This window comes from Pteropus alecto, unplaced genomic scaffold (genome assembly GCF_000325575.1).
Source record: "Pteropus alecto unplaced genomic scaffold, ASM32557v1 scaffold61, whole genome shotgun sequence".
Lineage (NCBI taxonomy): Eukaryota > Metazoa > Chordata > Mammalia > Chiroptera > Pteropodidae > Pteropus > Pteropus alecto.
In genome coordinates, this window is record NW_006434835.1 from 5830773 (window position 1) to 5845613 (window position 14841).

The 14841-nt window shown below is 51.1% G+C and overlaps 1 protein-coding gene across 1 annotated transcript in view; it reads left to right on the top strand.

Moving 5' to 3' along the window:
* Positions 1-14841, top strand: part of LPIN1 (lipin 1) — a 94208-nt gene that overhangs the window by 32528 nt on the left and 46839 nt on the right. Inside the window, exons 3-4 of the mRNA XM_015588248.2 lie at positions 12204-12404; positions 13156-13251. Of these exons, the coding sequence (XP_015443734.1) occupies positions 12204-12404; positions 13156-13251 (297 nt within the window). The remainder of the gene's footprint in view (positions 1-12203; positions 12405-13155; positions 13252-14841) is intronic.

Here is a 14841-nt window from a genome sequence, read left to right on the forward strand (position 1 = left end):
GCGTAAGAAGCACTGTCCAGCTGAGAGGCTGGATGGAGGCCGGCAGTCAGGGCCCATCTGGGGAGGGGCTGGGCGCTTCTCTCTGGCGATCCCGCCACCTCTCTCAGCCCACTGACCGAGTTTTGTGATTCTTACAACAAATTAGAATTTTTTTTGTTTTTTTTTGCTGGGCCTAACTGCTGGGGCTTTCTAGAAAAAAGCTGCAGGTTGTTAGGACAGAGTCATGGCTCTGTATGGATGGTCTGTGTGTTCCTGAGTGCGACGGCCTTTGCATTGCCCACAAAGCTTTCCACAGACCCTGGGATGGGCATACACCTGTTTGCTGGCTGCTTCCGGGACAGGACGTGTGTCTTGTTTCCGGAAAGAGTCCCTCCATCTCCTTGGACACATGTGCTGTCTCTTGGTGAAGTCTTCCTCTGTGTTCATTGGTTTACAGAAGATACAAGCCACAAGGGTCATGGGGTAACAGGGGTACCGCCACCCCACTAGGCGCACTCCCCGGCAACCTTTGGCAAGAGAATTTTCTGCCAGGGATCTCTGCATAGTTGCTGAGTGCTGCCAAATCTTGGGGTTCCCTTTGGGCTTAGATTTTTGGACAGATGGTAATGTGTTACTACCCAGCTGGAATATAAATGCACCCTCCTAATATTTCTATATTCATTTCACCCAGTAGTATTCTTTGCCTCTGTCCTTTGGGGAAGGTGCACTTAAAATGGTTGATATATGCAATGTACTGTCGAGCAAGAGCCTTAATTTAAAGTCCAGCCTTTGTATGGAGCCATTGGTAACCACAGGATTACCACCTGGCTGTTGTTTGGCGCGTACCCTTTCTAAGTACTTTACATACAACAATCCTGGGAGGTGGACAATGTGAATACCATCCCATTTTATAGATTCGAAACTGATGCGCTGAGGGTGACTTGCTCGTGGCCACAGATTAGTCCACTGTGGAGGTGGGATTTGAATCCCCCCAACCATCGACCTGCAGAGCCCGTGTTCTTACCCCATGAGCTGTGGGCAGCGCTCTTGACTGTCCATCCAGGTGGTATTCAGCCCATCAGGAGTTGCTGGGGCGAAGCGGGTAGCTGTCATACAGGAGGAGAAGTCACAAAAGCAGGTCCGAGACACGGACTTGGACAGAGGGCCCTTGCGGGCGAGTGAAGGGAGGAGACAGATCCCTGGGCCCAGTTAACGTGCTCAGTCCAGTAGTCCGTGACCTAACCCCGAGCTGTATTTGCCAGCACAGTGGCCACCCTGTCGCCGAGGCCACCCCCACTGTCCAGGCCTTTGGCGCTCCCTGGCAGGGACCTGCGGACACTCGTGACTCGGGACTGTTGGATCCGAGTGTTGCAAAATGCTAGAGAGTGAGCGGTCACCAGTCTGACCTTCCCGGTCAAGCAGGAGCCCCTCCCCACCCCCCTCACTCTGTCGGGTCAGCGGTTTCAGTGACAGGAGACCCCGTCACTGAGCACGTCAGAGTTTTCTACTCCTCACCCAGTTCTCTGAGGTCATTACGAATTAATGTCAGAGTAATACGTGCACATGTGAACAACGACACTCAGGAACCAACACTAGAAGTGGTGGGGAGTGGAGGTGCCTCCCGTCCCCAGGCCTGGTCCCTGCTGCGTCTGGGAGTGAACCTCGTTTGGTACGGAAGTCGGTCCAGAATTTTTTTGTGCCTGTCAGAATATGTGTAAATGTAACTCTTCACGAATGGGTTTGTGTTGTAAGGGTTTCTGTACTTTCTTCGCTCAGCGTGCGCCTCATGTCAGGTTATGGCGCTACCTCCTCCTCTCCATTTGTTTTAACAGCCCCGTGATGTTCCCTCATACGGTGTGGCTGGTCCATCATTCACTTAAGCAGAGTCCTATAGATATTTAGGTTGTTTCTGATTTTCCCTATTATAATCAGTGCTGTAATTACTGCGTGTACGTGGATCTTACAGCAGAAGAATTGCTGGGGTTTGCTGGTGGGTGCAGAAAGTGACAGACCGCCCGCCCCACCAGCAGGAGCGGGAGTTTGCTTCCCCGCACTGACCAGCCCTGGGTTTCTATGAAATGCTTTGATTTCGGACCATCTGAAAGGTCTCCTTTGATTTGCGTATGTTAAATTATGAGTAGGCTTGAGTATTTTCTCATATATCATTGACCATATGGATTTTTCCCTCACTCCCATTCTCCCTCCCTCTCTCCCTCCCTCCTCTCTCTCTCTTCTCTGAACTCTGTCTATATATTATGCCTGTTTTTCTTTTGGGTTGGTCCAAGGACATCTAAAACGGATCTTAACATTCTAGAGGCAGTGGCGTTGGCGAGAAGCGTGAGGTTATGCAAGCTGTGGCTGGGGCTTTGAATTGTGGCATTAGTTCCAAGAAACCAGTGTTTCTTGGCAATCTGTGGATCCTGGAGAAAGACTCTGCCAATTTTGGGACAGAATGGTGATTTTTCTGATGTAACAACTAGGTGAGAAGTCACAAGACCTCCATTACCCAGTCTCGACAGAGCGTAGGAAGCACGGCCCTCCTAGGACCTCGCAAGATCGGGGTACCGAATGCTTGGCATTTGCTACGTGGCAGCAGTTGTACAGATTAGCTTCAGTGTGGGGCGCTCCTGCCGTGGGGGGGCCCGGAAGCAGGACGACCTTCCCAGGCCCCCCTCTGTGCTTCCTGCACGTCCAGATCGTCCTGGGTGCCCACTTTCCTGGCCCACTCCTGGACTCCCTTCTGCACTGCGACAGCGCCCTTGGTCTTGGACACACTGACTCCGCGCACCTCCCGCTGGGCCCTCCTTTCTGCAGGGCCACCTGGAGCTGGCTGTCCCCTCCTCCGGTCCAGAGGCTGAGCTGGGATGAGCCGGAGCTCAGGGCTCATCTTGCTGAGCTCAGAAAGAGCTTTGGTGGGGGACCCCAGGGACAGCTGTTTTTGCTGCTTTGTCACTCTGGTCAGGAAGTATTAGTCTGATCTGCAGGCTTTTTAAAAGCATCTCAAGCTTTTCCAGCAAATTTTCTTGTTGTGGACCGGAGTGTCCCCTGAAGAACCTTGGCATGCCAAGAAAGTCACCTCGTCCCCAAGGGGATTGACTTTGCTCTTTCGTTTAAGAAGTTTTTCTAACTACTCTGTGCAGGACAGTTGAACCAACCGTGTGGAGCAGCCAATGGACTCACTCAGTCCAAAACTGGTCAGGAGGGAAGTCACCTGCTCACAGGTGTGCTGCCAGGGGTAGCAATGGGGCCCAGGAATCTTCACTTTCAGTCTGGTGTTCTTTTCCCTGCATCGCTCTGCAACTAAGTCATACTTGTCTTTTTTTGTCACTTGTATGTAATTTATCATCCTTACCAACTGATAAATATTCACAAAGCTCTGGAAAAAGACTTCCTCTTTGCCATTAATATAAATCATAAGAGGAGGATATGCTATTTGTAAACCAGTTTCATTTCATGCAAGTCTTAGTCATACCATTTTTGAGATTTCTTAGATATTGTCCTTTTTTTTTTAATGCTTTGGTTGAAAAATCAACATTTATCTCCTAACCCCCTGGGTGGATGTGACCTGTAGTAGCATGGTGATTGTGCTTTCACTCAGAGCTGGTCAGACTTCAGATTTGGACCCCAGGCATGAAGCCACAGACCGGCACGTCTCAGAGAGCAGCTGGGGGTGGTGAGTGCAGACCCACCCCCATCCATGTGAGGCCTGGCCTGGAGGGCTGATAGCGCCCCCCTAGAGTGTCAGGGCCACACATAGCCAACCTCGGGTGGCCCAAGACCACCAGAATGTAGAACGAGATGCTCCTGGGCTTCAAGGGCCTGTGGGGGAACCTGAGGGAGGCAGATTTTGTCATACCCTTGAGGAAGAACCATCCTAACGAAAAGCCAAATGCCTTAGACACTCCTAGTGGTGGGGCGCTCACTCTTTCAAAAAGAATTCTTCCGTTTTCAGAATGGTTCGTAGATGGACATTGGTATTCAGTTGTTCAATATCCAAGCCATTTGTGATACAAGACATTCAGCTTCTCAAGGACAGGAGTCTTCTCACCTGGTGTCACACCCAGGGCCAGGCACAGGGTGAGCTTCGCGTGGTGTCTGCTGCATGGAGAGGGGGATGGACGTGTGTAGGAAGGAGTGAGTATGGGCTAGTCACTCACCTGTCCCCAGAGACAACCTTCAGACATTCGAGGAGGAGAGAGATTGTATCCATGAATATTTAGACTTTTCTAGTAAAATCTTTTTGCCCCTTTTTCTTTGTTAACACAAAAGTAACGAGATCACTTTCAGAGCTGCAAAGTCCATAAGGCTTCCCCTGACTCTTAGAGCTGACGGCAGCGCTCAGCCGAGCCTCACCCGGGCACCTTCAGCCTCACCTGCATATGTCACCTGAGATGCCAGAGGGTGAGGCCATCTGCTGCTCCCAGACCGACTGGCAAGCACAGGCACACCTCTAGAGCAAGCGGACCCATATCCAAACCAGACACCAGCTTAGAAAAAGAAAGTCAAACTATTAAAGTGTGTCGCAGCAGATTTGGCCTCGCCATTGGAGAAGAGACTATTTGCATATACCGTGCATTATACCCTCCTGCAGTATGTAAGGACAGGAGGTTTGCAGGATTGTCACAGTATTGGATACAGACTTACCTGGATCTGACTGCTGCTTCCGCCCCTTACCTGCACTGGGACCCTGACCAGGTTATAGAAACTCTAAAGCTCAGTTTCCTTCTCTGCAAAATGGGAAACTTATATCCCTTGCCTCATTACGATAAACAAGGAAACAATTTTAACTCATTACTCTCCCTATCTAGACAGCGTAGCAACCTTAAAGGTATGTGAGAATGGAGAGTGGGTTTAAAGGTTTGTGCCACACTGGCGTTATTGGCTGCTGTTCTCGTCTTCGCCTGGTGTTGCTGGTAAATCCAGCAGGTATTTAGAAGTCTCTCTGATGTATGTGCTCGTGTAACCAAAGCGGCCGGCCAGCTGGGACACGACACTTGGATCGTTCAGCATCCGTTGGCCGCGGAGGGCCGTGGAGAGCAGAGCAAGCCGGTTCTGTGGTTCTGTATCCGGGAGCGCGATCCTGCTGCCGATAACGGCAACACAAAGCAGGCCTCGCCCTGCGGAGGTTGGGTTGGTTTTCCAATCCGGAAGCTCCCTGGCTGTGCCTTAAACCCAGATTCCGCAGGTGTGTCTTAGACACCTGCCGTGAGGTTGGAGGGGACAGCCGGACGTGTGTTTCCTCTGTGCACAGGCAGTGGATTAGTGGATTATTTGTTCTGGATGTCTTTTCCAAGGTGAATGCAAGGTTCGTTCCTGCTGGAACTTGACTGTAGCTGAGTAATTCTTTTCCGTAGCTCTGCACTTGTTTCCAGTATGTTTCCTTATCTCTCCTCGTGTGCCAACTCATTCCTCGTTAAAACACCAGAGGATTGCGCACCCCCATGTGGCCGTGACAGCTCTGAGGGCATCTGTGCCCTGGAGCAGCGGACCACCCCCCTCCACAACACAAACCCATGCCCCCCTGCCTCCCATCCTGTCTGCCACAGTGCTCACCCGAAGTAGCTGCACGTCACCTGAGCCCTCGTCCTGGACGCTGGGGCCTGCGTTTGTGTTTAATGTGCTAAGAGAGGCTGGAGATGGCTCTGATCGTTCATCCTCAGTTTCCATGGAACCCTGATCTAAACCAATACGACACTTTCGCTTTTGGAAGATAATCACCGTACAGATTTAATTTGATCCTTCCAGAGGCACTTACTTAGCTTAACAGACTGAAAAATAAGATTAGACTCCTAGCAACTCCTAGCAAAAGCTGAAGAAGGATCTAGTCAGAGGAAAGGAGTTTAAGAAAATGTGGCCGCGTGTGACTCCAAACACTGTCTGGGCCCCTGGGACGGGCCAGGCACCGTGTGAAGGTGAGCAAGCCTCCTGTCCTCAGGAGGGCAGACCGGCTCGGTGGACAGGGGTCTGTCCAGCCACTTGACAAATGACAGCCCACACTTATCAAGCAACTGCCCTGGCCGGGACGTAAGGTCAGTAGGGGAGCCTGGGTGCCGAGGAGGAAGTTCAGGTCACAGAACAAGGGGTTGTTTGGAGCGTGTTCATGAGCCCGAGGTGTCCCAGACAGCAGGAGAGGACGTGGAGGAGGAGGGAGGAAATACGGAGGAAGGAGTGACCGCCGAGCTCTTGCGGGACACGTAAGTCTTAAAGAGAAGAAGGCAGAATGATAAGTCGAAGTGAGAAGGACTTAACGAAAATGGCGATTCTGAGAGTTGTGTTTATTGAGACAGCTTCGTGTTCGCTTTGACCTTGGGCTGAGGTTTCTCACCCCGAAGCCTGATCTGCCGCCTTCTCAGCGGAGGGGAGATCGTGGGGCGTGTTAGCTGTCACCCATGTCACTGTTTCATTCCCAAGGAGCAAACCCACAATATTAAAATGGAGAAACTGTTATTTCCTAGATAATGTGCCTCTGATAACATTATAGTTGAGAGAAGTAGAAAGAGAATTGACATCACTTTTTTCCACTTGTATAATAAATGAGCAGATATCGATTCCTGAAATGACGACTAAGGGGCTTGGTGTAAAATAATTCAAATTCCGATATTGAGTTTTAATAATTGATGCTATTCAAGTGGAACATACTATTTCTTATTAATGTTGTAAATATAGGATCCCAGGTGGAAATATGCTTTTGGGTATTTATCTAACTCAGTGTTTTACCTCTTTGGGTCTAATCTAAGCACTGTAGTATTTTCTAACTTAGGGAAAAATATCCAGAAAGATGGCCGTCCAACGGGACGTAATAACCTCGAAAACTTGGTGTTATTCCAGGTCAAGCTAGAAAATGTCACTCTGTCTGTCTGTCTATATCTGTATCTGTCTAACAGAGATATAGATATTTTTTATGTGTTTCTTGGCCTCAGAGTTGCTCTGAAAATCCACAGCACACCTTAGAGGGCCCCATTTTGGCCAAAGGGCTTTTGCGAGGTTTGGCTTAGCTCTCCTTGAAAACCTTTTGAACTGGAGTTTGTGGAATCCCATTTCAGGTGGTAAATGAAGCTCTGTCAGGTTGAAGTGGCTATTTCTTGCCAAGTTTTGAGATTAAAATCCATAGATTTAAAAGTAATTTTGGTATGGGGTGAATGAAGAGCAGGGGTCTCGAAGCTGTTCTCCTGGAAATTTAAGTATTTTGTTTTGTCGTTTGCAGGTTTTACTTATCTTTGGTTATTCTTGAGGCATTTAGGATACTTTCTTTTTCAAAACAAATATTCCTGAGTTTTAGGGAAAGCGATGACAGGATTGAGATTAGCGGGGGCCAGAGTGGGGAGGCGAGTCCATCAGGCTGATTTGTCTGGCTTCCTGTCTTCAGATAAATCGAATTAGCTTCTTTCTTGAGCCTTTTACTTCCAATTTAACTGAAGGAAGTGGAATTTGGGAACTGGCACCCAGCTAGTTTATTCTGTATTGTTTAAATATTTGTGCAGCATTTATTTAGTGGAGAGCTTGGGGGAGGGGCAGACAAAGAAAAGCAGTCAGAGGTTGTCCCTGCGGCTGAGCCCCTCAGCCCCACGCAGGTGCCTGGGGTGACCTGGGCCCTCCCTCTCCCCGTCGAAGGCCCTGTCCCCTATCTTCCTGGGCCCAAGCTGTCTCCGAAGAAATTTTTTTAACCGAATAATATTTATCTTCTTGAAATGAGTTCTGGTTAATACAGTATTCTGTTCCACCTCCTTTAAAATAATAATAATAATAAAAAAAGTGGTAACATGCAGTTTACAATGTTAACCGTCTTTAAGCGCCCGGTTCAGCCCACTTAGTATTATTACATATGTGCACGTCGGAGCAGCCGCCACCCCATCTTCTCCAGAAAGTTTTCCTTTGCCGGAAGCAGCTCTGCACCTGTTAAACACAAAACCCCCGAGAACTTCTCGTAATCACCGCTGTACTTTCTGTTTCTATGAGTCTGTTTGCTCTGGCTGCCTCGCGTGTGTGAGATCACCCAGTATTTGTCCTTTTATGACTGGCGTGTCTCGCTTAGCGCAATGTCCTCAAGGTTCATCCACGCCGTAGCGTGTGCCGGAGCCCCTTCCTCCTTAAGGCTGAATGACATTTCACTGTGTGCGCAACGCTGCGTTTTACCTATGCATCCTCCCCTGCGTGGACACCGGGGCTGTTTCTACCTGAGTGCAGGTGCGCACATATCTCTTTGAGACCCTGCTCTCTGAGCCGTATAACGCCACGTTTTACCTATGCACGCTCCCCTGCGTGGACACCGGGGCCGTTTCTACCTGAGTGCGGGTGCGCACATATCTCTTTGAGACCCTGCTCAGCGTGGACGCCGGGGCCGTTTCTACCTGAGTGTGGGTGTGCACATATCTCTTTGAGACCCTGCTCTCTGAGCCGTTGGATCTAAACCCAGAGGTGGAATTGCCAGACCATGTGTTACTTCTGTGTTTCACCTTTCGAGGAACCGCCACGCTGTGTTCCGTAGCGGCTGACTATTCTGCATTCCCACCAACCGTGCATGTGGGTTCCAGTTTCTTCATATCCTTGCCAAAGCTCGTGTTTTTCTGTTTTTCAGATAGTAGCCATCCCGGGGGCTGTGAGGTGGTAGTATTCTCTCTGTTAAAAAATCCTCGGCGCTCAGCTAAGGCAGCCCCAGGTGTAAAATGTGGACGACGGGAGTATACTGCCAGGTGGGGCCATGACCCTGTCATTTGTTAAGAATTATGGGACAGATTTTCTGCTTCTATATGGAGGTATTTTCAGATTTACCAGAGGGGATTGCTAAAGATATTAAAGCAACATCTGATTATTTGTGGTAGGAAAAATCCCCCAAGCTGACCGTGTGACACACACAAATGGGAGGTCGCAGGGTTGGAAATTGGGGAGCTGAGTCCGTCTGTGTCTCCATCTGCCCCTGCCACGCAGGAAGCTCTGCTGAAGTCACTTCCCGTTTCTGGGCACATTTCTGTGAAATGAGGGTGTCGGAACAGCAACTCAGTCAAGACCCTGCCAGCTTCAAATTTCTCGGATTCTGCACTTAGCTAACCTTGAGTTTGCCCGTTGACGGACGGGGAGGGGTGCTGTGTTTTCGAGGACAAGAGAGCAGAACACTGAGTGTTAATTATTAAAGATGCTCTTTCAGTTGCTGAGACTTAAGGAGTGCAGCCTTTATCTTCGAGCGGGCGGAGCTGGAATTGCACCTCGCAGGTCACCCAGGCCGAAGTCCTCGCTTTCCCTCTGCAAGCCGGGACGCGGAGAAGGGCGTTGCCATCTCCTCATGAGCTTTCTCTCCCCTGTGAATAAAACATGTTGTCCTGAGGTCTTCACTGGAGCGTGTTAGCATCAGCAGCGGCCCTGCCGTGGGTTTGGGACCTCTCTGCTGGGGAGGGGGTCACCCGTCATTCAGTGATGAGCACAGCTCACAGATGAGGGGTGTACACAGAGAAGCCGTGAGGTATGGGAGGTACAGGGTGGGTGGCTTCAGCGTCCAGAGCCCCGGATTCCAGGTCTGCCAGCCCACCGTGACCCTGGGCATTTACCCCATTGCACTTTTGCTTGACCTTCAGTTTTCTCATCTGACAGGCCTCATACCTGGGGGGTTAATGTGCAGGTCACAGGAACACCAGGTAATGTACACAACAGAAGTTGCACAGAACGCCGGGTTCTTCCTGCTTGCCCATAGCCGTAGAGGCAGGCAGAGGTCTGCCTCTTGGTAAACACAGCACGTTCAAATCTAGGTCGAACATTGAACATTGCGGTGAAGATTTCTTTGATAAAATGATTCCCTATAAAAAGTATCTATCGGTGTTACAAAGAATCCTTTTGCATGGTGTTCATCTTTTCAGGAACGGTCCCTCCTCTCCTTTTTGCATGAAGATCATTAACCTGCACCACTGAACATGCTTAGAAATGGCTTGATTTTATCTGTTTATGTGCATGTGACTTGTGTTAGTGGTGAGAGCTGGACGGCCTTGGCAGTGACTCCGCCTCTGGGAGGCAGGTCTGTGTGCATCTCTTGTGTTTATTGGATGTGTTCCTCTTCCCCACATCCAAGGGAGGAAGGCGTATCAGTCCAGAGGGCGTCACTTAATCCTAAAACGAGAAGGGAGGGCTTTCTTGTGCCCTCTGCTTTGTAGATTTTGTTCATTGCTCTGGTCTCTGGTCTGTTCTAAGAGGTAAAGCCACAGTCCTTGTTTGCCCGGTGCATGCTGGGCATCTGGTTCCTCGCTTTTGAGCCCCAATTTCCTCATTTGTAAATCGGGGATGCTACTGTCATTTCTGCTTATGTCATAGGGATTGAGGTGAGCCTTCCAAAAGGTATTTTGTGTTTTTTCAAACTTGAAAGGACAAGGCTTGATCCTTGGCCTCCGGGAAAATCTGGCAAATTAGACACATTAGAGTGAGAAATTTCGCAGAATTGAACTGTGTGAGCGGAGGGTCGTCAGGCACAGGTGTGCGCAAGCTCTGGGGGCCTCTGGAATCATCGTCGGGGCCTGAGGTGGGTGAGGTCAGCGCATCCCTCGTGCCCCCGGGTAGGTCAGCACCTTGGAGAACTGAGGCAGCTGGGCTGGGAGGAAGGGTGGGTCTTGGGACCCACCGATTGGAAGTCGCCTTAGGCAAACCCTCCCTACTCAGGTGGCGTGTGAACCACGTGGCCTCACGAGTCCACCAGAGCGTTACGTGTGCAGCGAGGAAGGGAGAAGAGTGAGCAGGCTGGGTCCCAAAGTGTACGTGCTGCCCGAGCGGGGAGCAGGGGACCCCAGAGGGAAGGGCCCCTGAGTGCGCCCCATCCCTGGCGAGGCTGGGAGCTGGCGAGGGGGACAGCGAGGAGGAGGGGCCGGAGGAAGGCTGCGGAGTGAGACCTCAGCGCCCTGAACTGGGCTGAGGTGGCCGAGTCACGTCAGGGCAGGTGACAGGGCACTACCGTGCGACCGGAGGCCGGGGCAGTGCTGAGTGGGCCGTCGGCGGGTGTGGATCAGCACCGGGGTGGCGGACAGAGCCCCGAGCCCGGCCGGGCGCCTCGCGCTGCTCTGCACTGGGTCAGCTCTCGCGTCGTCCCTTTGCCTCCAGTTTTCTGTCGCTGGTGCCTCTTAGGCTGGCGTCATCTCTTGTCTGCGTCGCCATCAACGGCCATCTGTTAGTCTTCCTGCCTTCAGTTTCTTTTCTTGCCAGCATTCCCTGCCTTTTTACCGTGATGCTTTTTCTAAATCCCGGTTTGAGCTGTGATTGTGTCGTTCGCCAGTCCCCTACGGCGTCACGTAGAAATGGCCATGTGACATGGCTGCGTAGCAGTGTCGGAATTTCTTAGCGTGGTTTCAGCTCTCCGTTCGTTCCCTGCGTGTTCTCTGGGGCAGACACAGCCTGTCTCTCTCTGTGCCTTCGCACACGCCTGTCCTTCTGCAGGGCCCTCGTCCACCTTCCAGCCTCCCCCCCGAGCGCTGCGTCCTCTGCTGTCCCTGGTCTGACTCCTTCAGCACTGAACTTAAACAGTACAAACAGACACAGCAACACTAGCACGTACTGTGCTGACCTGTGTTTCACTTCTCCCCGTTGTGAGCCTGTGAGTCCTCAGTGCACCGGGGCTTTGTCTTATTTACCTCTGCGTCCCCAGCACCAGGCCCTATGTAGAGTCGGCACCTTGGGTGTTTGCTGAGTGGACTTGAATGAGTAGCCGGGCAGAGGAACCAACGCCGGGCACGGATATCCCCTGGAGCGTGGGAGAGTCAAACAGGCAGGCGAGGACCGGGATGGAGTTGGTCAAAATAATAATAATTTTTCTTCCTAAAGTGAAAATAGTCATTTTTTTCAACTATTACATACTTATTCTACTTGGTACCATGGGAGATACTCAGAGGTGTCAAATGCAGTCTCTTTTCTCAAGAGTCTTAAGGTTTAGTCTGTAAAAGCTACGTGTAGTGACAGAACATGCATGGGTAGCGAGAGCTATTAGGATGCTATAAACAAGTACTGTCGACCTCAGTGAGAAGGGGCCCAGCAATAAGGCCTCCTGGCATGTCCAGGGTGACCTTGCCATGGGAGGCGGGGGACGTGGGCAGTGGAGGTGGGCGTTGTGGAGCCCATTCCAGTGGAACAGAACGACCTGTGGAACAGACGGGATGTGAAACCCACGGGTTTGAAACGAGGCGTTCATTTTGATTGTCTCTGGGGAGATGGCCTTCCCTGAATGAATTCTTTGTGTGTCTGTTTGTGTCTCTGTTTTCTAGGCTCAAACCATGAATTACGTCGGGCAGTTGGCGGGCCAGGTGTTTGTCACCGTGAAGGAACTCTACAAGGGCTTGAACCCTGCCACCTTGTCTGGGTGTATTGACATCATCGTCGTCCGCCAACCCAATGGGAGCCTGCAGTGTTCCCCGTTCCACGTTCGCTTTGGGAAGATGGGGGTCCTGCGCTCCCGAGAGAAAGTGGTGAGAACATAGGACCCAGCGACCCAGGGGATGGGCTCCTTCCTTAGAGGAAGTCATCATGTTGCTGTGGCTTGACGTATCCGGAGCTTGTCGCGGGCCCAGCTCTTTAGCTCTCCGTTGGAAAAGGCTGAATTGGCAGTTACTAATTCACATTGTTCTGGTTACTATGGCTGTGTGAATTACTCTGAAATTTAGTGGCGTAAACTAACTGGTTTTTAAGCTCCTGGATTCTGTGGGTTAGGAGTTCAGACCGGGTACATCTGGGCTGTTTGTCCTGCTGTCTGCCATCTGGGGTCTCTGCTGGAAGACTCCCAGTCAGGGGCCAGAGTCCTCTGAAGACACACTCACTCACATGCCTGGTGGCTCTTGGCCGGACTCTGAGATGAGGCTGTTGACCAGAACGCCTGCAGGTGGCCTCTCCATGTGGCCTGGGTGTCCTCACAACGCCGTGGCTGGCTATAAGGGCAAGGGTCTACAGAGAGAGCCTAGTCTCTGAAATCACATAGCGTCACTTCTGTTGTGCCTTACTCACTGGGGCCATCACAAGCCCGGCCGGGGTGGAGGTGGGGGCAGGGCGGGGCAGGGAGCAGACGCCGTTGCTTGACGTGGAAGAGCAGGGAGGACCAGGCCGACCGCAGGAGACAGGACTTGTGAGGTTTCCTTGGGATGATAGTGATCAGAGTGAGTGTGTGTGGCGGCCCTGCCTGCCCCCAAGGGGTTTCCTGTTGTGAAGAGGTATGTTTTCTTTTAGGTTGACATAGAAATCAACGGGGAATCGGTGGATTTGCACATGAAATTGGGAGATAATGGAGAAGCATTTTTTGTCCAAGAGACTGACAATGATCAGGTAAGAAAGGCTGGTGGTAAAGGTTAGTTCCTGGTGTTGAGCTTTGAGAAGTGCTTTTCTAAGGAGACAAAGCGGGAGTGTGGGTTGGGGACGAGATGCTGGCGCCTGGCTGTGTGGACGATGCAGCCGACAGAAGCACCTGTTGGCCTGCACTAGGGACTGGAGCCAGGCGCGTGTGCTGTGTCCACACAGCCGCCCTGGCCGCTTCAATGCGCTCGCTGTTTCCCAGGGGACAGAGGAAGCAAATCGCGTTGGCCCGAACCCTTGTCCAGAGCACACCAGGTACCCCGGTGTCAAGTCTCGGATGGCTGAGTCGTCTCATTTCCGTTTAGCGAGTGACCAGGTCGCTTTGATTTTTATTATTTGACAATTTTTAACAGCCTTGTTGAGATAATCCTCATGCCACACGATTTATCCATTTCAGGTGTGCAATTCAGTGGCGGTTGGTATTTTCACAGATGTGTGCCCGGCCAGTTTTGGATCATGTTCATCACCTGAGAAAAGAAGCTGTGCCCTTTAGCTGTCACCTCCCCATCCCCAACCCCCCGGCCCTCCCCGGCGAGGCCTGAGCAACCGCTAATCCCTGCCTGTCCACTCTTTACCTTCCTATTCAGAGGGAGGGCTGTGAAGTTCCTAATGGTGCTTTGACAGAAATCCTTTACATTCTTAACTCCCGTCGGCCCCTGGGCTTTAGACAGGTTTTATGCTGTAAGAGCTGAGGAAGGATTTGGGGTGAGGATGCCGCAGCAGCTGCAGAGGGCCTGCTGGGCTGGCCTGACAGGGCACCGGTGGGCGGGATGGGGTCTGGGGGCCAGAGTATGTCCTGTCCCGCACGGATGCCCCTGAGAGGCTGCTGGAAGCTGGGGAGCCCATGTCCTTCCTCACCACGTTGCTGCGGGGTGCTGTCTCCCCGTCTCCCCTCCACCTGCAGAAGCCTGCCCCTGCTCTGTAGTCAGGGGGACCTTGTTTTCTGCCAGTGCGCTCTGCCTTCCTTCTTTGTTCGCTCCAGCTGAGCAGCTGAGCGAGATGGCCCCTCACACCCCTTCCAGCCTCAGCCTGCTGCTCTCGGATGCAGACTCTGTCTCTGCAGCTCATTTCATGGTCTCTCAGCCACTTTAAAATCTCAACAGCACATTTCTGTTTTTCTAGCCATTCTCCTTTATATAAGTTATTACTTCTTGTTATTAGGTTTCTCATAGTAAATGAGTCATTAATGAAATGATTGCTATGGTTTTTAAAAACACTGGTGAATCCTTATCAAGCAGCTATCGACAGGCTGCGTGTTTTTTCCTTTCATTTTTAAGGAGAGGGTTAATATCTGGTTACTCAACAGCCACCCCTCTGGATATGCCCTGGCATAGGCAGGCATTTGGGGTGCAGTGATGGAGAGCTGTCTGATGCCTCTCTAAAACATTAACATCTTAATTCATTGTGTATTAAAAAATACACATTCTGTCTCTCTCTCACGTACACACACACCCTTACACACACAGATAACGCAAAATTGAGTCCAGTTATGCAATGACTAAAATAGCCCATTTTTTTCGTCTTTACCCTGGATATTTCAGACAAAATTGAATTTTGGTGACC